This window comes from Rhineura floridana, chromosome 4 (assembly GCF_030035675.1).
Source record: "Rhineura floridana isolate rRhiFlo1 chromosome 4, rRhiFlo1.hap2, whole genome shotgun sequence".
NCBI classification, from domain to species: Eukaryota; Metazoa; Chordata; class Lepidosauria; order Squamata; family Rhineuridae; genus Rhineura; species Rhineura floridana.
In genome coordinates this window covers 156,000,066-156,027,185 of record NC_084483.1, presented here as the reverse complement: position 1 = coordinate 156,027,185, position 27,120 = coordinate 156,000,066, and the positions used below count along the sequence as shown (strand labels likewise).

The 27,120-nt window shown below is 46.1% G+C and overlaps 1 protein-coding gene across 7 annotated transcripts in view; it reads right to left on the bottom strand.

Annotated features, from left to right (window-relative positions):
• Positions 1-27,120, bottom strand: part of DAAM2 (dishevelled associated activator of morphogenesis 2) — a 288,833-nt gene that overhangs the window by 111,761 nt on the left and 149,952 nt on the right. For all 7 annotated transcript variants that reach the window (XM_061624914.1, XM_061624913.1, XM_061624920.1 and 4 more), the window contains 2 exons: positions 23,791-23,865; positions 17,080-17,174 (listed from right to left, as the gene is read on the bottom strand). In XM_061624914.1, the coding sequence (XP_061480898.1) occupies positions 17,080-17,174; positions 23,791-23,865 (170 nt within the window). The remainder of the gene's footprint in view (positions 1-17,079; positions 17,175-23,790; positions 23,866-27,120) is intronic.

Below are 27,120 nucleotides of genomic sequence, written 5' to 3'. Positions count from 1 at the left end.
TCGAGCGGAGCCCCGTGCTCAATGACCTAGCCGCCTTCACCAGAGAACTGAAAGCTATGTTCGAGGACCCAGTCCAATCTGCCACAGCCAACCGCCGGATACGCAGGCTGCGGCAAGGCCGACGCCCCTTGGGGGAATATGTAACAGACTTTCGTCTATTGCAACAAACCCTGGGCTGGAACGAAGCCGCTCTCATGGACCGGTTTCAGGAGGGGCTGTCGGATGAGCTCCTGGATGAGCTAGCTAGGGTGGAGCGCCCTGGAACCCTGCAAGCCCTCATACGCCTGTGTCTCCAGATTGACGGGAGGCTGGAAAGCAGGCGTGCTGCCAACCGACCCCGGCCAGTCTACAGAGCATCAGCCCCAGTGGCTGGGCCCTTGGAGCCTGTCGGCAAGGACCCTACACCCCCGGCAGAACCGATGCAGCTGGGAGGGGCTCGGCCACGTCTCTCTGCGGCCGAAAAGCTGCGACGCCGGCAACAGGGCCTCTACCTGTCTTGCGGGGCCCCGGGACATTTTGCAGCCCAGTGTTCCGCGAAACAACCCACAGCCCCTGCCTCGGGAAACGCCCATGCCCCGGCCTTCACAGGCCCCTGAGCCGGGGCACCCTCATGGTTCAAGGGGCTTGCCACCTCAGTTCCTCACCGCCCAAGCATCTGACTGTGTTGATCACACTGACAGTCCCCAGAAGGGGGACCCTACAAGTACCCGCCATGCTGGACTCAGGATCCACCAGCAATTTTATGGACGTGTCCTTTGCCAAGCTCCACCGGGTTCCTAGTCAACCCATTCACCGCCCCCTCCTGGTGGAGACTATTGATGGCCGGCTTCTCGCCTCGGGCCCTGTAGTACAGGAGACAGTGCCGCTCGACATGGCCCTGGGGGAGCACGAGGAAAGCCTCCAGTTCTACCTGGCTGCCGCACCCCACTTCCCGGTTGTGCTGGGCCTGGCATGGCTCCAGCAGCATGACCCCTTCATCCAGTGGTCCACGGGCCGACTGACCCTCGGATCCCCCTATTGCCAAGCCAACTGCTGGAGGCCGAAGGAGCGCATCCTGATGACCCAGGAGGCAAGCTCCGTGCCCGAGGCCTTACCGGAACAGTACCGGGAGTTCGCGGATGTGTTTGGGAAGCAAGAGGCAGACCAGTTGCCACCCCATCGTCCTCACGACTGTCCCATTGCCCTGCTCCCCGGAGCCAAGATTCCCGTGGGCCGGCTTTATTCCCTGTCAGAACCCGAACTGGCAGCCCTCAGAGAGTTCCTTGACAAGAACCTGCGCCGAGGGTTCATTCGCCCTTCCACGTCCCCTGCAGCCGCCCCTGTCCTCTTTGTCAAAAAGAAATGTGGGGAACTCCGGCTGTGCAATGACTACCGCGCCCTCAACCAGATTACAGTTCGGAATTGCTACCCTCTGCCCCTGATCCAAGAACTGTTAGAGCGGCTGCGGGGCGCTCGCATTTTCACCAAACTAGACCTGAGAGGGGCCTACAACCTGGTGTGTATGCGGGAGGGCGATGAGTGGAAGACGGCCTTCTGCACCCGTTATGGGCACTTTGAGTACACCGTGATGCCGTTTGGCTTGTGCAACACCCCTGCCGTCTTCCAGCATTTCATGAACGACATCTTCCGGGACCTCCTAGACCGCTTCCTGGTGATCTACTTGGATGATATCCTGATCTACTCGTGGAACCCCTTGGAACATAAGGAGCACGTTCGAGCGGTGCTGCAGCGCTGGCGGGAGCACCGCCTCTTTGCCAAGCTCGAAAAATGCGCCTTTGACCTCACGACCGTGGATTTCCTAGGCCATCGGATCTCGCCCTCGGGTATCCAGATGGACCCCGCCAAAATTGAGACCATCCTCCACTGGGCAGCTCTGCGAAGCCCCAAAGATGTACAGCGCTTCTTGGGCTTCGCCAACTACTACCGCCGGTTCATCTCCCACTTCTCCAAACTCACCACGCCCATATCAGACCTGCTTCGAGGCAAAGAGAAGTTTGTTTGGACCGAGGCCGCTCAACAGGCCTTCCGGCGCCTCCAACACGCCTTTACATCTGAACCCATCCTCCAGCAACCCGACCCTACCCGACCTTACATAGTGGAGGCCGATGCATCGGATAAGGCAGTGGCAGCGGTCCTACTTCAGCCGTTGGGGAGCAAGCAGTCCCTGCTCCCCTGTGTGTTCCACTCCCAAAAACTCAACGCTTCGGAACAGAACTACACCATTTGGGAGAAGGAGTTACTGGCCATCAAAGTAGCCTTCGAGACCTGGCGTCATCTCCTGGAAGGGGCACGCCATCCGGTCCAAGTACAAACAGACCACCGAAACCTGGAGCACCTGCAAAGCGCCCGACAGCTGAACCAACGGCAGATCCGGTGGTCCCTGTTTTTCTCCCGGTTCCAGTTCACGGTCACCTACCTCCCTGGCCGCCGAAACACCCTAGCAGACGCGCTCTCTCGCAAGCCAGAATACCGAGCCGAGCAGGTCGATCGCCCCCTTCGCCCAATTCTTCGCCCAGAGAACTTCGCCGCTACCCACCAGCCACAACCCCTCCTGGACCCGGTGCAGGAACAGCAGCAAAAGGACCCCTACACCCTGGCCCAGCAGCGAGAGCTCCAGTCAGGGATGCCCGCCCGGGACAGCCCCTTTTCCTTGCAGCAGGGCCTCTTGTATCACCGGAACTGGTTGTACGTTCCCCCAGGAGCTCTGCGGGGAGAGGTGCTCCACCTCTGCCATGACAGCCAGCCGGCAGGGCATTTTGGAAGGTATAAAACCCTCCACCTGGTCCTACGGGATTTCTGGTGGCCCCGGGTCCAAGCGGATGTCAAGGACTATGTAGCGGCCTGTGATACCTGCCAGCGAGCCAAGAGCCACCCCGGCAAGCCCACGGGGCTCCTGCTCCCACTGCCTACCCCCCCCAGGCCCTGGCGCTCGGTCTCCCTGGATTTTATCACGGACTGACCGGCCTCCCAGGGAATGACCACCATCCTCGTAGTCGTAGACCTGTTCACCAAGATGGCCCATTTCCTCCCCTGTGCCGGCCTACCCTCTGTCCCAGAAACTGTGCAACTGTTCTTGACCCAGGTTTTCCGGTTACACGGCCTCCCCGACCACCTGATCTCTGACCGAGGAGCCCAGTTCACCGCCCGGTTCTGGCAGGCCCTGTTTCGGGCCCTGAACGTCCAGATCCACTTGTCCTCCGCCCACCTGTCATGGCCCCGTCAGAGGACTCCTCAGATGAGGACAACTCGGGAGTAACAGCAGCAGACCCAGGAGCAGCAGGAGACACTGAGGAGCCTCCTGAGAATCCAGCTCCTTCTGCCCCTCAGCTGCAGAGCACCCCAGGGACAGCAGAGGCCCTGCAGCCAGACACAGACAGTGAACAGGATACTCCCCCCTCACCTGCAGAACGTAGACAGCAGAAGGTCAGGCAGAAGAGAGGCAGGCCTGTCTCCTTAAGGCCCAAACGCTGAGGGCTCACACCTGCTGTCCATCCTGTTCTTTATAAGGCACACCTTGGCTGCAGCCTGTTGCTGACTGCAACGTCAGGCGTGGCTTGTGTGTTCCTAGTTTCCTGGCACCCTCTTTCGGACTGACCCCTTGGCACTTGATCCCGGACCTCTACTGACCTCGCTTCTGGACTCCTGACTCGGCAAGTACGCTTCGGACAAGCCTGGCCCTTATCAGATTCCCTCCTCCTAAGACCTGGCAGATTTATGGCCAGACTGCCGGCTAAGGACTTTGCTTCCCTGCCAACCACCCAGGAATTTCCAGCCCCCATCGGCACTGCTGACACAGTGTAGAGCTGACACCACCACCCTCAATCAGATGGACAAACAGAACGTACCAACGCCACCGTCGAACAATACCTGCGGTGTTACACCTGCTTCCAACAGGACAATTGGGTGGATCTGTTACCGCTGGCGGAGTTCGCGTATAATAATGCCGTGCATGCCTCCACGCGCCAGACCCCGTTCTTTGCCTCTTACGGCTACCACCCCCAATTCTTCCCCTCAGTGCGACCCCTGTCGCCGGTCCCCGCTGCGGATGTCATGCTGCAGGAGTTGCAAGCCCTGCAGGCAGTCCTGAAGGAGCAGCTGGAGCAGGCCAAGGACGCGTATAAGCGCTTTGCTGACCGCCACCGCCAACCAGGCCCACCGCTGAAGGTAGGCGACCGGGTATGGCTCTCAACCAAATTCCGGCGGTCGCAACGGCCGTCTCACAAGCTGGCGGCTCGGAGTGCAGGTCCCTTCCGGATCACCCAGCAAATTAACCCGGTGGCGTTCCAGCTTCAACTCCCTGCCTCCTTCCGCATTCACCCTGTCTTTCATAGATCACTGCTGACTCCCGCTCTCCTACCTCACCCCTTGGGTAGTCAACCACGGCCCCCACCACCGATCCAAGTCAACAGGGAAGAGGAATTCGAAGTGGCGCAGATCCTGGACTCCCGGAGGCATCGGGGCCGCCTCCAGTACCTCATAGACTGGCAGGGGTACGGCCCTGAGGAACGCTCATGGGAAGATGCGGCGCAGGTGCATGCCCCTCGTCTGGTCCGGCGCTTCCACCAGCGCTACCCGGACAAGCCGGGCCCCGGCGGGAGGCGGAGGGTTGGTCGTGGGGTGGGGGATAGTGTCACGGCCCCGTCAGAGGACTCCTCAGATGAGGACGACTCGGGAGTAACAGCAGCAGACCCAGGAGCAGCAGGAGACATGGAGGAGCCTCCTGAGAATCCAGCTCCTTCTGCCCCTCAGCTGCAGAGCACCCCAGGGACAGCAGAGGCCCTGCAGCCAGACACAGACAGTGAACAGGATACTCCCCCATCACCTGCAGAACGTAGACAGCAGAAGGTCAGGCAGAAGAGAGGCAGGCCTGTCTCCTTAAGGCCCAAACGCTGAGGGCTCACACCTGCTGTCCATCCTGCTCTTTATAAGGCACACCTTGGCTGCAGCTTGTTGCTGACTGCAACGTCAGGCGTGGCTTTGTGTAGACCTAGTTTCCCTGCAGCATCTCTTTGACTGACCTCCTTGGCAATTGATCCCGGACCTCCACTGACCTCGCTTCTGGACTTCTGACTCCGCAAGTACGCTTCAGATAGGCCTGGCAGATTTACAACCCAACTGCTGGCTAAGGACTTTCCTTCCCTGGCAAAGACCCAGGAATTTCCAGCCCCCCCTGACACTGCTGATGCAGTGTAGAGCTGACACCTACATGCAGAAACCTAGTTGGTCAGCAAAAGGGGTTCTCATCTCACCTTCTCCCTGATATCTTTGTTTTCTTTGTGCAGGGAACTGCTTTGTATGGAGGAGCATTCAGTCACAAGAGCCACTATCTGTAGTCTGAAGTGGTATAGCCCAGGAATAAAGTTTATCACCTCATCCTTGTGGGATATAGACTTTTGAGGTGCACTAAGGTGAATTACTTTGGATTTGGCATGTTCTCTTGAAAAGACTGGCCACCACAGCCCTATACACACTGCAAAAATTAACTGGCAGCAGTTTCCACATTCCTCTCTCATCATCCTATTCATATGGGCATAAATTGTGCCATGGACTCATTGTGAAAAGTGGCACAACTAGTATAAATAAGGGATATAGAAGGCAGGATATTCCCGCCCTATCTACAGTCAAACAAAAGTTTCCCAGGCTAGATGAAGCAGAAACCTTTGGATAACAAGACATGCACTTCACTGACAAATCCTGGACCTCTGCCCTTCCTGAAATTTGCAAAAGAATGGCTGTAATCTACCAGATAGATTAGAGGTTATCAGAAGTGTGACAAGGCAAAACTAAGCCAAAATGAGGGATGCACTCCTCTATCCTTAAAGAAAAAGAAAAGAAAAAGAAAGAGTGGAAATATTTGTTGACAACAAGAAAAAAAATGACACCTTTCCATATTTTTTTAACAAATACAACTTATCCATATGTTTCTGGCCTGATATTTTTATAGGCACAATTGTTTATAGCTGCAACTCATATGGAACATTTCACTTCCTTCCAATAATTTCCTTCTTTTTATTGTGGGTTTCTTCAAAATTAATGTGATGTGAAGATTAGGTTAACCTGTTAATTGTAGAATTGTGTCTTAACATTGAAGCACACATACAGTGTCTTATGGTGTATAACAGGGTTGTTCCTAAGTTAGGGATCCATTCAGTTGTTGTTGTTAAAAGGTTGATTCTATTACAACACTTGCATTCCAAGGCACTCACATAGGTTGTTTTCTCAATACAAGGAAAAACATAACCAACTAAATCAGGCTGTAACATGTACCATTAACATGCTGTCTCCAAACCACCAGGTCTGTCTCTAGAAAGAATAAGAAGATTCATTGGTTGGCCAGGAAGCACTCCCATCAAATAAATGCAGTGCAGACTGGTTCATTTATTCCTTTGCCCTTAAACCAAAGAATCATAGAATTGTAGAGTTGGAAGGAACTTATAAGGCCATCGAGTCCAACCCCCTGCTCATTGCAGGAATACAAATTAAAGCATACCCGACAGGTGGCTGTCCAGCTGCCTCTTGAAGGCCTCCAGTGTTGGAAAGCCCACCACTGACCTAGGTAATTGGTATCATCATTGGTACCTAGGTAATTGGTAACTCTAACAGTTAGGAAGTCTTTCCTGATGTTCAGTCAAAATCTGGCTTCCTGCAACTTGAGCCCATTGTTCCGTGTTCTGCACTCTGGGATGATCGAGAAGAGATCATGGCCCTCCTCTGTATGGCAGCCTTTCAAGAAGAGTGCTATCATATCTCCCCTCTTCTCCAGGCTAAACATGCCCAGTTCTTTCAGCCTCTCTTCACAGGTCTTTGTTTCCAGTCCCCTGATCATCCTTGTTGCCCTCCTCTGAACCTGTTCCAGTTTCTCTGCATCCTTCTTAAAGTGCTATGTCAAGAACTGGAAGCAGTACTCAAGATGAAGCCTAACCAGTGCTGAATAGAGGGGAACTAATACTTCATGTGATTTGGAAATTATACTTCGTTAATGCAGCCTAATATAGCATTTGTCTTTTTTTTTTGCAGCCACATCATACTATTGGCTCATATTCAACTTGTGATCAACGGCAATTCCAAGATCCATCTTGCATGCAGTATTGCTAAGCCAGGTATCCCCCATTTTATAACTCTGCATTTAGTTTCTTTGTCCTAGGTGTAGAACTTTGCACTTATCCATGTTAAATTTCATTCTGTTTTTTTCATCCCAATGCTCCAGCCTATCAAGATCACACTGAATTTTGTTTCTGTCTTCCACTGTATTAGCTGTGCCCCCCAATTTTGTATCATCTGCAAATTTTATAAGCATTCCCTGCACCTCCTCAACCAAGTCATTCATAAAAATGTTGAAGAGCACTGGGCCCAAGACTGAGCCCTGCGGTACCCCATTCATTACCTCCCCCCAGTTTCAGAAGGAACGACTGATAAGCACTCTTTGAGTACAATTCTGTAGCCAACTATGGATCCACTTGAGAGTTGTTCCATCCATCCCACATTTAGCTAGCTTGCTAATCAAAATACCATGGGGCATTTTGTCAAAAGCTTTGCTGAAGTCAAGATATATTATGTCCAAGCATTCCCACAGTCTACCAGGGAGGTTACCCAATCAAACAATGGCAGGATTTGTTCTTGATAAATCCATGTTGGCTTCTAGTAATCACTGCATTGTTTACAAGGTGCTTACAGATTAACCACTTCATAATCTGCTCTAGAATGTTCCCAGGGATTGATGTCAGGCTGACTGGTCTGTAGTTCCCAGATTCCTCCTTTTTGCCATTTTTGAAGATAGCGACAACATTAGCCCAGTGGTATGAGTGCCTAAAATTAACCCCCATTGAGACTTTTCTCCAGAAAATAACACATGAAAAAGCCAATCATGAAATGCCTCAAAACAAAATTAGGAACAGCTCAGGGCTGGATGTAGAGAACAGTTTGAGAATATTTGGTAAAAACTCATAATCCAGAGGAGAGAGCTTAGCTAAGGCTTTTAGTGTTCTCTATGGAATACTAAACTCCAAAGGGTTTCCTCCCCCCATCCCAATTCTCCAGGGTTTCGCACCTCTACACGTCCACTGACACACATATCCTCATTTTCTTTCCAGTTGCCTGAACTTTTACTTCCACAGCCCACAAAGTGTGTGATCTTGGAAGCAAAATAGATTCTCCAGATGTACTTGATTTGCTGTAATCATTCTGAGCACACATTTTTTGGTTTCCTCGGTGCAAAGTTTGGCCTTTTTTGGCAGAGGATGTGTAATCCAGATTATAATAAAGTCAGCAAACCATAAACTCTATACAAAGTTGTCAATTCTTATTCAAGGATTTATAGGTAAACATACTGTGCACAGCTACAAATACATTCTGCTTAGACACCCATGGAACAGACATGATTCAAAAATGAGCACTGAGGCCAGGGATCGGAAACCTATAGCCTTTCAGATGTTGTAGGGCTTCAGCTTCCATTATCCCTTACCATTGGCCATGTTGGCTGGGGCTTATGGTAGTTGGGCTGCAGCAACATCAGGAGGGTCACAGGTTTTCCCATCCCTGATCTAGACATGGCCATTGTTACCCCAGTTTCTGTCAGCTGGGTAATTTTACGGCTCCTGTCAATGAAGTGCTAAAAGGACTCTGAAGAGTGCACTTTCTTCTCCAATTCCAAGACTAGTATTTTGAAGGCCTTTGTACGAAGCTGCTCACAAAAGGGATCTGATATAGCCACAGCCTCTTCCACTACAGCCTTTACATTAAAAGAGGGAACTGGCTCATTCATCAAGCATTGGCATGCAGCCCACTTGGCAACTTACAAATTGAGTCACTGGAAATTCGTTGAGACATGGGGACTTAACTCAAAATCTGGCTTGGCTATAGCTATGAAGAAGAAGAAAAAATACTTAGGGTTGTAGCCAGCGATTTAAGAGCAAAGACATGTGACAGTTTGTGGATGATGGTGCTGACACTCATTAGAGCTGTTATAAACAGAGGAAATAAATGCCTGCTGTCAGAGGTAGCCAGCCAAAATAATGCAGGGTTTGTTTGGAAGTTGGGGGGGGAGGTAACCTGTTCTTGAGTGGAGATTTCTCATACCTCACTCCCACAGATTTCATAAAGAGAACCCTGTCTTTAAAAAAAAAAGGCTTTCTGGGTGTGATGGGATACTATAGTGAATGGAAGCTGTGGAGGTGTGCTGACCACAGCTTTATTGTAATGACCAAGCTATTCCAGCATCAAAGTGGGATATTTTCTTATCCATTGGTGAGATAGCAGATAGGAAAAACAGCAGCTGATGAATGGCAATTAGTTGCAGCAACATTTAAGTTGCAGCAGGGACACAGCTGTAGCTTGGGGTAGAGAATCTGCTTTGCATGCAGAAAGTTCCATATTCAGTCCCTGGCATCGTCAGGTAGAAATGTCCATGACCCTCTGAAGAGTCAGTGCCAATCAGGACAGACAATACTGAGCTAGATGAACCAATGGTCTGACTCAGTATAATACAGCTTCCTATGTTCCTGTGATGTAGATTTTTCCTCCTAGATCCATTTTTTACAGAGAGTTATAACAATATTTTTTGTTTACATTTAAATAAAAGTGGTATACTTCCATATTGGCAAACATGGTTACTCCCCTAATTACTATTTTTTTCTTTATACCAGCCATTTTGGTTGTCTTTCAAGTCCTTGCTAAACTAATTTTAGCAGCACTTTATAAGTTACTAATGAGTTCATAATACTCAGGTTGCACAGTGGTTTGTATGTAGTCTAACAAGATTACAAACATTGTACACCCACTAATCTAGTAATCCTTCTGGGTTAGCCTGGGCCTTTTATCACTTTACAGTTGCATCAAATATGAATAAAATCTGCACTTGATCAGGGAACCCAGGTCAGTCCACTGAACAACAGGTCAGTCCGTAATAAAACCATGCTGATCCATGATTTGATCATGGATAAATGGACCGACCTGGCATGTATCACCAAGGCCTGGTTAGGGGAGCTGGGCAGACCAGATCTGACTCAGATCTGCCCATCTGGGTACTCGGTATGATATCAGCCCAGACTGGAGGGTGGGGAGTTGTTGCTGTAGTTCATAGGAATTCACTCCCTATCACTGGGAAACCCCTCTCTCTTGGAGCAGGACTGGTGGGCCTTCATCTGGTGTTGGGCCAAAGAGACAGGTTACAGATTCTCGTGGTGTACCACCCACCCTGCTGCCCAGCAGCGTCCCTGACCAAAGTGGCAGAGGCTGTCTCGGGTGTGGTGTTGGAGGAACCCACAACAGTGGTTTTGGGTGACTTCAACATCCATGCTGAGGCCACCTCAGGTCTAGCTCAGGAATTCATGGCCTCTATGGCAACTATGGGCCTGTCTCAAATGGTCATCAGTCCAACATAGAGAGCAGGGCATACCCTCGATCTAGTCTTCGCTCCATGTGGGAAGGGTGGTGGTCTGGAAATTGGTGAGATGGCTATCACCCCATGTCATGGTCAGACGATTCATGGCGAGGTTTGGTTTTGTAGCAGCAATTCTTCCCTGCAGGGGTGGGAGACCAGTTTGGATGGTCTACCCCAAGAGACTGATGAAATCTGAGAGATTCCTGAATGATCTGGGGAATTTTCCAGTGGATAGAGCAGGTGATCCTGCTGAAGCCCTAGTCTCACTATGGAATGGTGAGATTCATAGGGCCATTGACACAATCACTCCTGACTGCCCTCTCCAGTGCTGTGGAGCCCGCTTTGCTGCAGGAGCTGCAGTTGATGAAATGGACCAGGTGAGAGCTAGAGCATAAGTGGCATAGATCTCGCTCTGGAACTGACCAAGCACAAGTTCAGGCTCACAACTGGGCCTACCACATGGCAGTAGGGGCAGCAAAGACAGCCTACTTTGTGTCGGGTCCAGGATGAGACTGAGGGACCAGACCAGTGGGTGAAAGCAATTCAGTTTTTATTAGAGTGACATCCACACAAACGCTGCGCCTTCTCATAAGGCGCCACTGACTTACAGATCCTGCGACATGGAAAGATAGTTGACAGAGCGAAGTGCACTTTCCCACCCAACTCTTAAGTAGGACCCAAACGGGCGCGAAGCCTTTCACTCTGCCTCAATCCACCCTCCGGGGCCACCTGTCTCCCCCTCCCCCTTTCTTGTCTCTTCATTCATCGTCGAGTACGCGGTGAGGGGGGAAGCGCCGGCCCCTCCCCTTCTGAAGATTCCAACTCCAGTATGGGCGTAAGGGGAGGTCCTGGCGGAGGGGGAGGCGTGTGAACTTTCAAGGTTGGCTCTGAGACTCTGGCGCTCCCAGGATCTCCGTTGCTGGGCAACCCTATCTCTGGACATTCCTCTCCTTCTCCTTCGCTCAAGTCTGACAGGGGGCTCCCCTCCCCCTCGTCTTCTGACTCTAAATCCACGGGACCCCAATTCCGCGTCCCGACACTTTGTTGCCTCCATGGTATCCTCAAGAAGCCATCTGATTGAGTTGTTCTGTGTGGTATGGAGGTTGGACAACCCCGTCCGGGGGGGGGACCTCTCGAACCAACTGGCTAAACCCTTGAAGGACAAAGTCACTTGGCTCCGCAGCGATTTAGATGCTGCTATTGTGGCGGTTTCAGCCGAGGTGTCCAACGCAATGTCAAACCTAGTGTTGTCGGATCAATTCCAGTTAATGCGGCCTCATGATGTGGACAAGATGCTTGCAGTGATGCGCTCAACTAGCTGCTCATTAGATCCTTGTCTACCCTGGCTTATTAAAGCTAGCCAGAGTGGGGTGACTGAATGGGTCACAGGTGTAGTAAACACATCTTTGCGTGATGGTGTGATGCCCACTGCCCTTAAAGAGGCATCCACTTCTTAAAAAGCCCACACTGGACCCAATGGAGTGTAACAACTATAGACCACTCGCCAACACCACTTTCTTGTCAAAAGTGGTGGAGAAGTTGGTTGTAGAGCAATTACAGATATTCCTGGATGAGACTGATTATCTAGATCCATCACAATCTGGATCCAGACCTGGTTTCAGAACAGAATCAGCCTTGGTCACCCTGATGGATTTATCATGAGATAAACATTTATCTTTATATTGAGAGAGACAAGGGGAGTGCGACCCTGTTATTTCTGCTCAATCTCTCAGTGGCATTTGATATTACTGACTATGGTATTCTCCTTGATCGACTCAGTGGGATAGGTACTGAAGGCACTGTATTATGGTGGTTCCGTTCTTACTCTCTGGACGCGACTCTGAAGGTAACACTGGGTGAGTGTTCCTCGGCCCCCAGGCACTTGTGCTACGGGTTCCGCAGGGCACTGTTCTCTCCCCATTGCTATTCAACATCTATATGAAGCCGTTGGGAGCAGTCATAAGGAGCTTTGGGGCAAGGTGTCAGCAATATGCTGATGGCACATAGATCTATTTCTCCATAACATCTGAATCAGGAGAGGCTGTGAACGTTCTGGATCAATGTCTGAATACTGTAGCGGACAGGATGAGGGCCAATAAACTGTGGTTGAATCCTGGGGAGACAGAGGCTCTTTGGGTAGATAGTTCCCATGTCCAAGAGATAGGCAGGTTACATGTTCTGGATGGGGTCGTACTCCCTCTGAAGGACCAGCCTAGGAGTATTCCTGAACTCATCTTTGTCACTAGAGGTCTAGGTATCCTCTTTGGCTACGAGTGCCTTTTACCAGCTTTGCCTCATTTGTCAGCTATAGCCGTTCCTGAACAGAGAAAGCCTGACCTCTGTAGTCCATGCGTTGGTAACCTTGAGCCTGAATTATGGCAATGCACTCTGTGTGGAGCTGCCCTTTGACCTGGTTTGGAAGCTCCAGCTGGTGCAAAATGTGGTGGCCAGATTGCTGATGGAAGCACATGGCCAACAACTTGTGACATCACTTGTAAAACAACTGAACTGACTGCGCAGTTTGAGAATATCTGCTGAATACTCAAAATCCAATATTTAAAGAGCAGTGTGGGGCTGTTGGCAAGAGGGCTTTCAAACAGCCCCACACTGCACTTCAGCTCCGTGCACTGTTCCCAACAGGGGAACATGCAAATGCAGCCAAACTTAGCAGGACTGAACCCCCCACAGGGCACACACTGAGGAAGCGGACCCCAGCAGAACTGCAGTCTCCGCTCAACACCTGCTGAGCAGAGAGGGCAATTCTGCTGGCTGCTGGAGTCTGCTTCCCCAGCACGTTCAGTGAGGTCAGGTTGGGCTGGCCCTGGATTGGCCCAGGGTCGGCATGCACAGTCCTGATAGCTAGGGATCTTGAGGAATTCCATTAGAAATGAAAAAGGAAGTGGAAATTGCCACAATTCACATATTTGCTTGAGGTCAGTAGCAGAAATCATGCAAGTGAATATGAGTGGTAATTGTTATCATTGTTTTTTGTTTGTGACTGTTACATAAATAAAGGTTAACTTACATTAGTTACACTAATTACATTAGTTGTAGCAGATAGTGAGATGAACAACATAGGCTTTAGTGATAGCTGAACTGAAGTGGACCAGAAACAGCACTGATTGTGACAAGCACAGGATGGCATGCCTCCTTACATTTCCAATCACTGCCGCCTTACATTTCCAGGCATAGTAAGGGAAGTGCATCATTCATCATCTGGAATGTCTCAGGTGTGAGTCTTGCAAAATGCTCCCTGCATCTCTGTCTGGTTCACTTCCATCTGGCCTGAGAGGGCAGGGCCCTTGCTGAGCTAGGGGATGGTGCTGGGGGGGGGGACATTTAGTTTTCAATATAAGATGTACTGCTTTCTCATTATTTGGATTATGTCCTACTCAGAGTAGATCTGTTAAAATCAATGAACCTAAGTTTGCCATGCCTAATAACTTCAGTGGGTCTGCTCTGAGTAGGATTAGCATTGAATACCACCCTTTGTTTTTTGCATTTCTGTTGTTAGGTCTTGGTATGAATTATTAGTGAATTACTTAATCTTAGTGTATATTTATTATTACGAGCCTCTTGGCACAGTCTCCAAGTGACTTACAAAATTTAAAAGCATAAAGCATGACATAAAATCAGGAAAAAAAAGAAAAATGCATTACAATACAAGCCATACCCTAACCTATAAAACAAACCCAATAAAACAGCAGCAAAAACATACAATCAGTAGACAGCAAAATTATAATTTTGTTATGTTTCATCATCATTAGCAAATTATCTTGAAATGTTTCTACATTTTATTATGCAAACTTCTCTGATGTAGTGAGAAGGCTGAGGATGGTTTACCATGGAAAAGCAGCACAAACCTAAACTAATGATGACTAACCAATAAGAGCTGTATTCCAAGCAGCAATTGGTGTGCTGTCTGAGGTAGGAGGCTTGTCTGTTCTATCAATGACATATTGTGCAACAGATGCACAATGTTTGTTAGGATCTTCTGCAACTGAATGAAAAGACTGCATAATTTTACTAAATAGAGATTTGAAAACAGTGACAGAAGGGAGTGTTAGAAAACATGAGTTAACATGGGCTAAACCACACATTATGTTAAATTCATATTCACATTTGCATGTATCTGTTTTAAATAACAACTCACTTCACCCACTGCTATTTTTTTTAAAAAGGTATGCACAAATGCGACCATGAGTGTAGTTTGTCCCCTATGTTATATCATTTTAGGGAAGTACCCTAGTGTTACTAACATTAATTGCTAAGTCAAAAGAGTAAGTGGCAGCAATGAGACTAGGAACCCTATTTCCTAATGAAACGACGCCCTGGTTCAGAACCTTCAACTGGTGCAAAATGCAGTGCCCAGAATGCTGGTGGGAGCACCTGGCCAACAACTTGTGATATGACTCTTAAAACATCTGCACTGGCTGCCCATGCCAGGTTCAAGGTCCTTGTATTAATTTACAAAGCCCTGAACAATTTAGGTCCAGGGTATTTTAGGGACTGCCTGAACCCTTATATCCCAGCTCGATCACTGAGATTATCTGCAAGATAATCTTTGGTTGTTCCCTGAGTTGGCAAGGCTCATTTAACATTGACACAAAATTGAGTCTTCAGTGTCATTGGCCCAGTTCTCTGGAATGCTCTGCTGACAGAGATTCAGCAGGCACTTTCTGTTTTAACATTTGAGCGCCGGCTGAAAACCTTTCTGTTCCACCAGGCTTATGCAGGCAATTAAGCTTTTTGCAACAGCTGACCTTTGCTTTTATTGCATTTTCAATTATTTTATTCTATGGTGGTGGCTGTTGTTTTTTTAATTGTGTTGTAAACCGTTCTGATATTTTTAACAAAGTAGCGGTATATAAATATTTAAATAAATAAATAAACACGGAGAGCCCACCAGCTGATCCCCAGTTAAAGTGAGCATTTTCACCGTAAAGAATGACTACTGAGAATGTAAAATAAATTGCAAATATACCTATATAGCTATGTTTGTCAGGCTGGAGAGAAAAAACCAATAGAAAAAATATTTTTCCAGGTTTTGTTGGTAATTTTAGGCTCAGAGCTTCACAATGTGTGATTTGCACACTACAGTACCGAAAGGAAGAAATGTAGTCCTGACTGTTACTGGCCCAGGTGCCTTGGGCTGGAGATTAAACAACATAGGGAAAGACAATATGTATATGAGCGAAGAGGAGAAGTAGTAGAGGAGCTTATCAGAAGGAATGACAGACTGAGGGACAGAGGTAGGAATGGAGGAAGAATCCATTTCAAAGAGAGATATTCATGGAATTTGAGGGTTCCACCCCAAATAAGCTTTGCCTACAGCAGACCACCTCTTTATCGAGCGCCTACCTATGGCCAAGCTACTCATGCATTGGTGGTTGTTGGGTTTTTTGAGCCTGGCAAACTGTATGCAAAATGACCCACACATACAAAAGTGTATAATATATGCATAAAACAGTCAAGCCCCATGTGGTATTATATTTCTGCAGGATAATTTTATAACTATTAACATATAAGTATTTTTATACAGTGATGTGTATTGTATGGATCTGTTTATGTGCTGGTTTCTTTAGGAAACAGAGTTTATATACATATAATATTGTAATATAATGATGGGAAGTATCCAATTCACTTGTTCCATTAGTGTATGGATTTACACTTGCGTTAAGGAACATACCCCCTCTCCTCCCCCCATGTGCACCCACACCCTCCCCAAATCTACTCTAGAGGGTTGAGGGAACCCCTAGAACCAATTTAGAGAGTGCAAGAGGGAGGAGAGGGGAAGCACATTCCATTGCACAAGCAGAAATCCTCATGCTGATGGAACATGCATGCAGTGATACGTTGGGTTCAACCCAATGTGTATAACATGCAATAATTGTTCATATTTTTAGTGGAGCCAGATTTTTTTTAAAAAAGGCTCACTTTAGGTTGAGATCAAGAAGCAAGACAGGAATTAGAAAAAAGCCATGGACATAATTTTCAGGAAATTCCATCTATAGACAGACAGCTGGGTAAAGAGTAGCAGAATGGTGTAGGAGCCAGGATATAGTCAATATGGTTTAGAGCAGAGGTGGGAAACCTTTTTTTCTTTTTCTTTTGAGGGTCACATTGTCTTAGGGGCAATCTCTCATGGGCTACATGCTAGTAGTGGGTGGGGCCAGATCCATTAAGGGGTGGGGCCAGAGTCAAAAGTGGTTGGGTCACCCCCTTTTTCATATTCTTTCTGCCACCCCTTTTTTCTCTCTCCCATATTTCCCCCATTTCATCCCTCCTTACTGCCCACATGATATTACTGATGGGCACACCCGCATATGGACCTCAGACCACAGATTGCCCACTCTTGGTTTAGAGGAAAGGAGGACATGGGAGATCTAGCTGGTTCAGAAGGAAATATGTTTATTATGGCATAAAGTTTAAGAAACACTGGCATGTATTGCAGATCCAGAGGAAAGTTGGCAGATTTGGCTGTAGCCCTACAGGCTCCCTGAACTTCCCTTCAACAGTTCCATACTGGTTAACCTCAGAGAGAAAATAACATTTCTTCACAGTCATGACAACTACATTCCCTCTGTCATTTCAGAGAGCAAATTAAGAGAATAGCCAATACACTATACTTCTCCATGCTAGCTGCTTTCAGCTCATGACCCAAGAGACCTGTAATGTGGGGAAAGAGGATGGATAATTACCTCATGGGTTGAGTTCGCAGAGCTGTCTTCAAGTCTTCAACTATTTTATTCCTCATTTCTGTTTCTTCTTCATCAAACACATACAAGGTCTGCATCTGTTTGGACGAGGCAAAGAAATAATTACAAATCCAACACTGGATGAAAGATCAGAGAAATCTGCAGCTACTGAGCATCTCAGGATTCATCCACAAGAGCTATTTGCCAAACTAAGTTGGAGATGATGTTTGGCAGCTCACCAAGAAAGCAAAATCTCCAGTAACAAAGCTGGGTAGAGATGAGATTCTGGCTGAGGGCCAAAGTAGCCCACATCCTTAAGTGCAAGGCTGTTGTTGTCACACAAATTGCCAGTGTAGGGTTTCTGATATGGATCCTAGTGGATGGCTTTAATCTTTTGTCCCCCTCTATGGTCCTGATTCAGTTTGGACTCTTGTACTAGCAATTTAGATAGGGGGAAACCCCCCATTCACTTCACTTCAATGGGGGATTTTTCCCTATGCAAATTGCCAGTGCACCCTCAATACAGATTGGGGCCACAGTAGGGGGCAACCCCCCTTCAATAGGATCCTAATCTGTATCAGGCACCCCATGCTTTTTAAAAACACACTTAAGGGCACTGTTACTGAGCTACAGCATTTGGCCCTAACAAAGGCTGCCATCCTAAGCATAGTGATTGGGTGGGGGGAATCACAGAGGGATTGAAGCCCCATCAAACTCAATGGGATTTATTTCTGAGTAAATATGCTTAGCATTGCATGGTACATCTTACGTTTCATTTTGGGTCCATTCTGAATGAATGCACCATGATGAAAGCTAAAGCAACCTTGAAGAAACAGCAATGCTCCGTCATTACAAGGCACTTATAATAACATCTTACAAACAGCAAAGTCTTTCATGCAACATTCAGTACAAATCAGATAAAATCTCTCTTTCCTTGGAGTGCCTCTTTACCCCACTCCCCCTTCTGTGTCACTATGTGTCTGCAGTGCCAACACATGTCAAATCTTTAGGGTGGTCAGTTGATGAAGCAATGTGACTGTTATATGCTCTGCAGCTGGCACAGAGAGCTGGAATTAACTGGGGGAAGGGGGAGTGAGACACATACACTGATCCACACTAAAGTCAAATTCACTCAGTTAAATGGAGCAAGCAACTTCTGAGAGAGAGCAAGCAACAGAGAACAAGGAAATAATGTTTTAGCTTGTACCAGCATCCCTCCAAAAGCTAGACACAAACAAAACTGAAGCACTCAAGCATGCCATATGACCTGTGGCCCTCCAGATATTGTTGGACTCCAGCTCCCAACATCCCTGTTTACTAGCCATAGTGGCTGGGGCTGATGGGAGTTGAAATCCAACAATATCTGGGGGGCATTGGTTTGCTATCCCTGGCCTAAACAATCAGATTTTCCTTTGGAGGGCAGGGGGAGCAATCTCAATAGCACATTCCTCAGAATGTAATCTGGAGCTAAATTTGTATTTCCTTCTGCAATAGCATATCAGTGCCTTCCTTGGGGGGGGGGGTTAACCCACAGGTTTCCCCTTTGAAACACTCATATACTAGAGCTTTATTATCTCAAGGAGCAAGGGGTGCAGAACTAGAAAGGGCTGAAACTGAAGGACTCCTGTATCCAAATGAAGCAGAACCAAATAATGCCCACATTTCCAGAGTGCGCAATTATAGACAACCCGAAACGGCTCACAGCAAAGAATCCTCCTCACTCCTACAGTCTTGGCCTCTGTGGTGGTTTCACCCTAACGACAGAATAGTCATGTGCCCACATCATGAAGTAACTCAAGGATAATTTGTATACACATATCTAAAAAGAGGTAGAATCCTCACATAGTGACTTTGTCACCTAAGCCTTTCTAGGGGTGGTGCTTATCTGACATCACTTTTATGGGAACTGCTAAAACGATCCCATCAGAGAGGGAATGGTGGGAGTGTAATTTACATATTCTCCATATCTAGCACTAGTGGGGAATTATGGTTTACCATGATGTGCAAATTGGGTCTCTGGGAACCTCTCTTAAAAACCGTCTACTAATCACAACAGTCATGTTAAAAAATAGTGACACCTTATTGATTGATTTTATTTATTTATTTATTTAATTTAATTTATATACCGCCCTAAGCCAAAAAGGCTCTCTGGGCGGTGTACATAAAAGATAAAACAAGCAAAATATATAAATACAGTAAATATAACAGAATCAAAAGTCAAAACAACAAACAACAACAACCAAGCAACATCAAAATATAACAATAATAAGATACTGTTTAAAATACACGATAAAAACAATTATTAAGATACATTTTAAAATGCCTGGGAGTATAAAAAGGTTTTCACCTGGCGCCGAAAAGACAGCAGCGTCGGCACCAGGCGCACCTCATCGGGGAGACTATTCCACAATTCGGGGGCCACCACCGAGAAGGCCCTAGTTCTGGTCACCACCCTCCGAGCTTCTCAATGGGATGGCACTCGGAGGAGGGCCTTAGATGTCGAGCGCAGTGTACGGGTAGGTTCGTATTGGGAGAGGCGTTCCACCAGGTATTGCGGTCCCATGCCGTGTAGGGCTTTATAGGTCAAAACCAGCACTTTGAATTTAGCCCGCAAACAAATAGGAAGCCAGTGCAGATGGGCCAGAACGGGTGTTATATGAGCGGACCTTCTGGTCCGCGTCAGTAGTCTGGCCGCTGCATTCTGGACTAGCTGTAGTTTCCGAACTATCTTCAAGGGCAGCCCAACGTAGAGCACATTGCAGTAGTCCAACCTAGAAGTTACCAGAGCGTGAACAACTGAGGCGAGGTCATCACTGTCCAGATAGGGACGTAGCTGGGCTACCAGTCGAAGATGGTAAAAAGCGTTCCGTGCCACCGAGGCCACCTGGGCCTCGAGAGACAAGGAAGGATCGAAAAGGACTCCCAAGCTACGAACCTGTTCCTTCAAGGGGAGTGTAACCCCATCAAGAACAGGATGAACATCCTCCATCTGGGCAGTGAAGGCACTCACCAACAGCGTCTGTGATTGACTGATATCCTGCCCTTTCTCCCAGTAGCAGCCCAGGGTGCTCAGGAGGACTAACATTTTTTTCCTGTAAGGATTTACACCACATAGGTGAAGTCAATGGCAAAGTTCTCATTCAGTCACTCTACCAACTCAGTGTTAACATGCAGAACCATTTGCTGAAATAGCCTCTATGGGGAAATTGCTAAACTTACCATGGCCAAGAAAAGGCTTGAAAATGAGTGGGTTTTTCCCTATTGTTGTTTAATAGTGATAGGAACCCAAGGTAGGCCTCTTTATTGTCCACTTTCTCCTTTCCTTTACCTGTTTTTGTTTCCCTTCTGGAACTCAGAGCACATTGCAGACCCATTGTTTGGACCTCTGACCTCCTCATTCCTTTTAATCTGCCTGCACCTTAATTTGGACTGCAATCCTATACACACTTGGAAAATGGAAATGGACTGCCTTCAAGTCGATCCCAATTTATGACTACCCTATAAATAGGGTTTTCATGGTAAGCAATATTCAGAGGAGGTTTACCATGGCCTCTCTCTGAGGCTAGTCCTCCCCAGCTCACTAGGGACTGCTCAGCTTGCCACAGCTGCACAAGCCAGCCCCTTCCTTGTCCGCAACTGCCAGCTGGGGGGCAACTGGGCTCCTTGGGACTATGCAGCTTGCCCATGGCTTCAAAGGTGGCAGGGCACATAACCCCTGAGCCACTCACTATGGGGGTGATCTTTAGCTGGCCCTTGACACCCAAGAGACACGAGCGGGGATTTGAACTCACAGACTCTGGACTCCCAGCCAGGCTCACTTACCTAAGAGTAAATCTCACTGAACTCAGTGAGACTTGCTTCTGAGTAGGCATGCCTAGGGCTGCACTGTTAGTCTTTTCTTTATCCCTATAATTGATGTGGGGTGCAGAGAGAAGCAAAAGAAAGTCACCCAAGCAGGGTTAGCATCCATCTGTGAGATGTGCTGAAAGATGTATTTTCTTTTCTGCTCTATAAAGCTCTTGTGCTCCAAGCAAATTATTTCAAAACCATGAAAAATAAATGTGTAACAGCTGTACTGATGACCTCTGACATACACACACCCTTTAAACGTCACATGTTCAGGGTAGCTGTGGTTCTAAAGAGCTGCTTCTGAGGCTATCGTTCATTTGCAAACCTTCTATAGAGCAAATATATATTGGAGTGTCAATACTGACAAGTTTCCAAAAGCAACACAGCGGTGTAAAAGTAACTTTTCTGTTCCACAGTAAAGCAGGAAACGGTTTATTTGGGTTGTTAAGCTTAAGCTATAGAAGACAGAAAGAGGAATGCCTAAGAGCACTCACATCCTCATGGTGCCAGAAGAGGAGAAAGGAAAGGAGGGAAGTGAAGGGTAACCATTTTCATATAAGCACCCAGGGGTGCCAAGATCCATTCCACTGAATTATCATGTGGACAGCACATGGTGGTTGGGCCCACTTCAGCCACTTCAAGCAAGTAGGAGGAAGAGATTTCCGACTGTAGCCGAGACTTTGTCCAAACTCTGTGGCCTTCAGTTGCAGTAGGAAGGAAGGAATCTCTTTGTTTGCCATACATTAACAGCCAGCAGAGTTAAAGGCTGCTCTGGCCTTTGAATGGTGTTACTGGTTCAGTTTGTGGCACCACAGACCAGTTATGTAGCCAGACATGTTATAGTGTGGGAATAATTACAGAACTGCCAGAAGAGATGTAGCTCAGTAGCAAAGCATCTTCTTTGCATGCAGAAGGTCCCAGGTACAATCTCCAGTACCTCCAAGCACAGCTGGAAGAGACCCCTGCATGAAATCCTGGAGCCACTGCCAGTCAGGGTAGACAATACTGAGCTGGATAGACCAATGGTATGACTCAGTAGAAGGCAGCTTCCTGTGTTCCTAATATAAATATATATAGCCAAAAATATGTAAAGCTATTTACTTGGGTCAAATATTAAATAAAATATAACATAATTTTTAACATAATTTTTAAAAGGAGGGGGGGCAGTAACTTTTGTTAGTTATCTCACTGGTTTTGCATGCATTCACAAGAACCCTGCAAGGTGGAAACAAGTTAACTTCTTAGTAAGTTGCTGGGTAGAATATTGCCTGCACACTATTCCTTAGTGCTGTAATGCTTTAATATGTGATTTTTCCTTCTTTTCCGTTTGTATTTTGTGGACAGCTCTGGTATTCCTCAGGTGAGGAGTGGTATATAGGAATTTTAAAATAAATAAATAAACATAATAAACATGACAAAAGGGCTTGGAGATGTTGTTGCTTTCATGAAATATGAAAATTCAGGAAATGGGCCTATAATATTGCTGAGAAGCCAGAACCTACCACAACCTGAGAGTGGGAAGAATTGGTAAGGGAGATCCTTTACCCAACCCACTTTGTCCAGAATGTCTAGAATGCTATCTATATGAATATCTATATTCATTACTAGGCAAAAAAACCTTTGCGGTTTAAGAACATACCTATATCCAACAGATATTTCTATCAAACTTTAAAAAACAGGGAAATTGGGCAGCTGTAGTGAATGCACCAGGGGAGCAGGAGATCTGACCTCTTCTCTGAGATATTGTACTGCCCTACAAAAAATGCAAACACAATTTGTTGGTCTTTCACAGTCCAATCCACTTCCTATGTAGCTTGGAAGAATTTGGTAACATGTGCCTCTGGAAAGTGTATTTTGTGAAGGTACTGAGAGTTGCTAGGAGATGCCCTATTCCCCTCACAGTGCTGCAATTCCCAGAAGAGAGGCTGACCATTAATCCAGCTCTGTCAGGGGAACAGGACAACTCTCAGCACCCTTCACAAACTATACTTCCCAGGATTCTTTGGGGGAAGCCATGGCTGTCTAAAGTGAAATAAATGTCTGGCGTGGGTGTGGTCCCCTGATTAGCCAAGCTAAACAGCTGTGAGTCTGGCTTTTAGAACACTGACAGTTTGTTCTTACTGAGCATGCCCAACATTATAATAGACTTCAATGTTAAATTTCTTAAATTAATTAAAAATTAGCCATGCATTTTTAAACTTTTAAACTGCAGAAGATGAAGATCAGAGTATGGGGCAAGGTCATTAATAGGATTACAGGTTCTGTGTGAACATGGCTGATTTTTAATTAATTTCAATAAATTATGAGACCACTGACAGAAAAAAGTCCAACAAGGGTCTGGATTTATTTTGCTTGTTTTTGAACGCTCGATTCTCTCTACCTGTTGTGTCAATCACCTTGAAAACTTAAGAGGGTTGTTAAGCAAGCATTTCTGCATTCAGGACTATAAAGTTTTGTAAAGTTTTGTTTTGAAATGTGCTTAAGGGAAGCAGCAGAATAGCATGGGGGGTATTTTCAATTTAACATTATGGAATGTGAAAAATCCATGCTGGCTATAGTATACAGCCACTCTCGTGGCTGTATAATTTCATATGGACATCGATTTCAAGTACCTATTCGGACATCTGGAGGGCTTATATTAATTTATGTGCTTAACTCAAGACACATGTACTGATAGGTACTGTATCTGTAATGTAAACTGATAGTGGTTTATTGTTAGTAGTAGTAGTATTTATGTATTATTTTTCTTTATTTCCTTTGATTGTTAAATCTGCAAATAAAAAGTTGATTTTTTAAAAAGCCAACAACATCCCTACATTTTCTCTGAGAAAGCAATTTTTCTGCAGTACACCAGGAGTTACTTACTGCAGCCATAGAGTTGATGCGGTCAATATAATAGTCCGGCCAACTGGTAGCAAGTTTGTTAGGATCTTCTTGCTCCTGAAAAAGAAAATAAGTTATATGAGATATCTAAGAGAATGCTTTCTCACGTATCAATCTGCCTGAACCTTAAGGTCAGCGAATGAGGCCCAACTGGTGGTCTCTGTGCAGGATGAACTGTGTAGTGCTGGAGCCCATGGAAGGGCTTTTCCAGTGGTGGCTCCATGTCTGCGGAATGCTCTCCCAACTAAGGTGCAACTATCCACATCATTATTTTATTTTAGGAAAGAAGTGAAGAAGCACTTCTTTCAGCAGGTTTTCAGATGAGGGTATCAGTGACCAAAATAATTTATGAATAGTTTGATGATTATGCTTATCATGAGTTGTTTGATATGATGTTTTTAACTTTTGCATTCTATGGATATTATATTAGGTTGTTTACTATGCTTTAAATCACCTTGGGCAAAGTGTGGGATATAAATTTCTTAATGAATACTTAAGTAAGACTACAGTCCATTAGTCTGACTCTTTGGCAGTGCCAGCCTTAAAAGTTTTGCTACTTAAAGCTGAACACCAAATCTGCCCCCACCTTTCTTAAAGCTAGTACTTTAAATGTCTTGCTGCATCACTTGGATATCAGTTCCTGCCATAATTATCGCCCTAAATTCAACCACCCAATGCAGCCTGCTTCAGGCCAGCCCTGTTCTTTGTGATTTCCACACTTGTCTCTGTTTGCACATTCACAGGCTTATGGCATTTAGGACAAACAACCACGGAAGACATAATATTCCAGCTAGCATCATGATGCCGGAGAGTCACCTTTCCAGAACAAAAGCAAAACAAACAAAACAAACCCAGGCAATACCAAGGCATGATTGACTGAGGCAAAGTTGCCCTTAAAAAACCAGTTGATAACGTTCTCTTCTCTGAAGCATGCTGACAAAGCTATGAAGTAAAAGGTAGCAGTAGCAGAGTTGCAATTGCCTAATTTTTATATTTACCACATTTACCACATTTAATTGGAGCTCTGCCAAAAATCCTCCCACTGTTGAATAACCCTTTTGTCCTTCATGAGAGTCTTTGAGGTGTGGGATGTTGTGATTGAGGGGACATAAAATTCTAAACTTCTTTCATGAAGGGGGACATATTTTGACAATGTACATTGGTGCCACTAACAATCACCCTGAAACATGTCTATAATGTGCCTACCTGTGTCCAGGGTTCCACCTGAGCAGGAAGTGAGATAGCTTGGCCACCCTCATGCATGCTTTCAGAGGCATCCCTGCTCTAGCAGGCAGCATGCCCTCTGCTCCCACAGCACAAGCAGGGAGAGATCTATAGGAAAGTCATCACACAGTGTTGTCCCCTTTGGCATTCTAGGAAAATGCCAGGGGACAAGAGAGAGGTTGCCGGTACTACGAGTGGTTGTGAGGCCCTTTTTAAACTATAAAAAAGGAAAGAATAGTCATGTCATCTAAAGAAAGGTAAGCCAACCCCTCACCTCCTGAACATTTTTAAGAAATCTCAATCAATTTTCTTCTCCCCCCCCCAAAAAAAAGTCCATACAGTAGGGCCCCACTTTTCGGCACCCTGCTTTTCGGCGTTCTGTTAATACGCTGGTGCCAGCAGGGTGATCAGCTATAGCGGGGTGCGTGGGAGCTCCAGCTATACAGTAGGGCCCCACTTTTCGGCGGTTTTCGCTTTTTGGCGGGGGGGCAGAACGTAACCTGCCATATGAGTGGGGCCCTACTGTACGAACACCCCATTCTGCAGTGTTTATGACATGTCCCCAAATATAGTACTACATGAATGCGCTTGGAATTACACCAGATGAGTGTTTCTCGAATAAGTGCACAAACTCTGGATGCTCAATATATCCTAAATATATATATTGGCAGCTTTAAGAAGAGCCCTGATGGATCAGGCCAATGGCCCATTGAGTCTGGCATTCTCTTCTTTCAGTGACCAACCAGATGCCTATGGGAAGCCACAAGCAGGACCAGCACTCTCCCCACTTGCAATTCCCAGCAGCTGATATTACAGTGGAGAGAGAACATAGCTATTGTAACTAGTAGCCATTGGTAGCCTGAGCTTTCATGAACTTGTCTCGTGCTCTTTTAAAGCCATCCAAGTTGGCAACCATCACTGCCTCTTGTGGGCAATGGTGTGTGAAGAAGTACTTTGTTTTGCCTATCCTAAATCTTCCAACATTCAGTTTCATTGGATGTCCCCAAATTCTAGTATTTTTACACACCATGCATAATTTTATGTATCTCTTATCATGTGTAGGGATGGGCAAGGATGTCAGTAAAATCAAACTTGTCACCAGACTTTCCAATAGTCTGCAGGTTTCCTATCTTTGCGGACCCATCCTGAATGCTGCATGTTTCCCCAGCTTTCCAACACTGGATTTTTTAAAAAAAGAAATGCAGCCTTCCAAAAAAGGATGAAAGAGAAATTAAAGGCAAGGTTCAAACTATGGAGATTGGCTTAATTATGGACATGAAAAAAGATTTGGATTTTCTGGCTGTGATGGATCCTGGAGACAAATATTACAGTTTGGAATTCAGCACTGTCCCTGAAGGAATTGAAGAGATTGGAGATAAAGATATTATCGGTTCCAAAAAATTCTTGGACTGGAAGGATTTGATGGAACTTGAAATGGAGAAAGTTAACAGAATTAATCCCTGTTTTGTGTCAATGGAAAAACCTTCAAGAGATGTACTAGTGTATCATGTGGAAAAGAGGAACAGAGATGCGGCTTTGCAACAATACTTCAGTGATACGTTTGGATTTGATGGCAAGAAAATATCTGTGATGGAGGAAATTCCTATCAGACTTTTATTATATGACTATGACAGCAAGATTTTTGGGTGCGTAAAGATGGAAGATGGAAGATGGACCCAATATGGATAATGACAGAAGAGCGATTTAAAATTACTGGACTTAGTAGATTTAATGAGTTGGATTAATTGACATGTTTATTTAGAAAAAAAAATTTGATTGATATATATCTCAAGGATTGGAAACTTCTCTTTGACTTTTTGTGGAAGATTAAAATGATATGATGTTAATGAGATTTGAAACCAACTAAGATAACCGTTGGAGGAAGGTGATTTTATAATCTATTAAGAGATAGGTTTGTTATATATTATAGATTTATAGCTGAACTATGACAAATCGGAAGTCAATATTCTTTCTTTTATATATATATATATATATATTTCTTTTTGAATTGTACTAGTTACTGATTTGTGTTGTTTTCTTTTTGTATTGTTTTGGTTTTGAAAATTGGAATAAAAATTAATTGAAAAA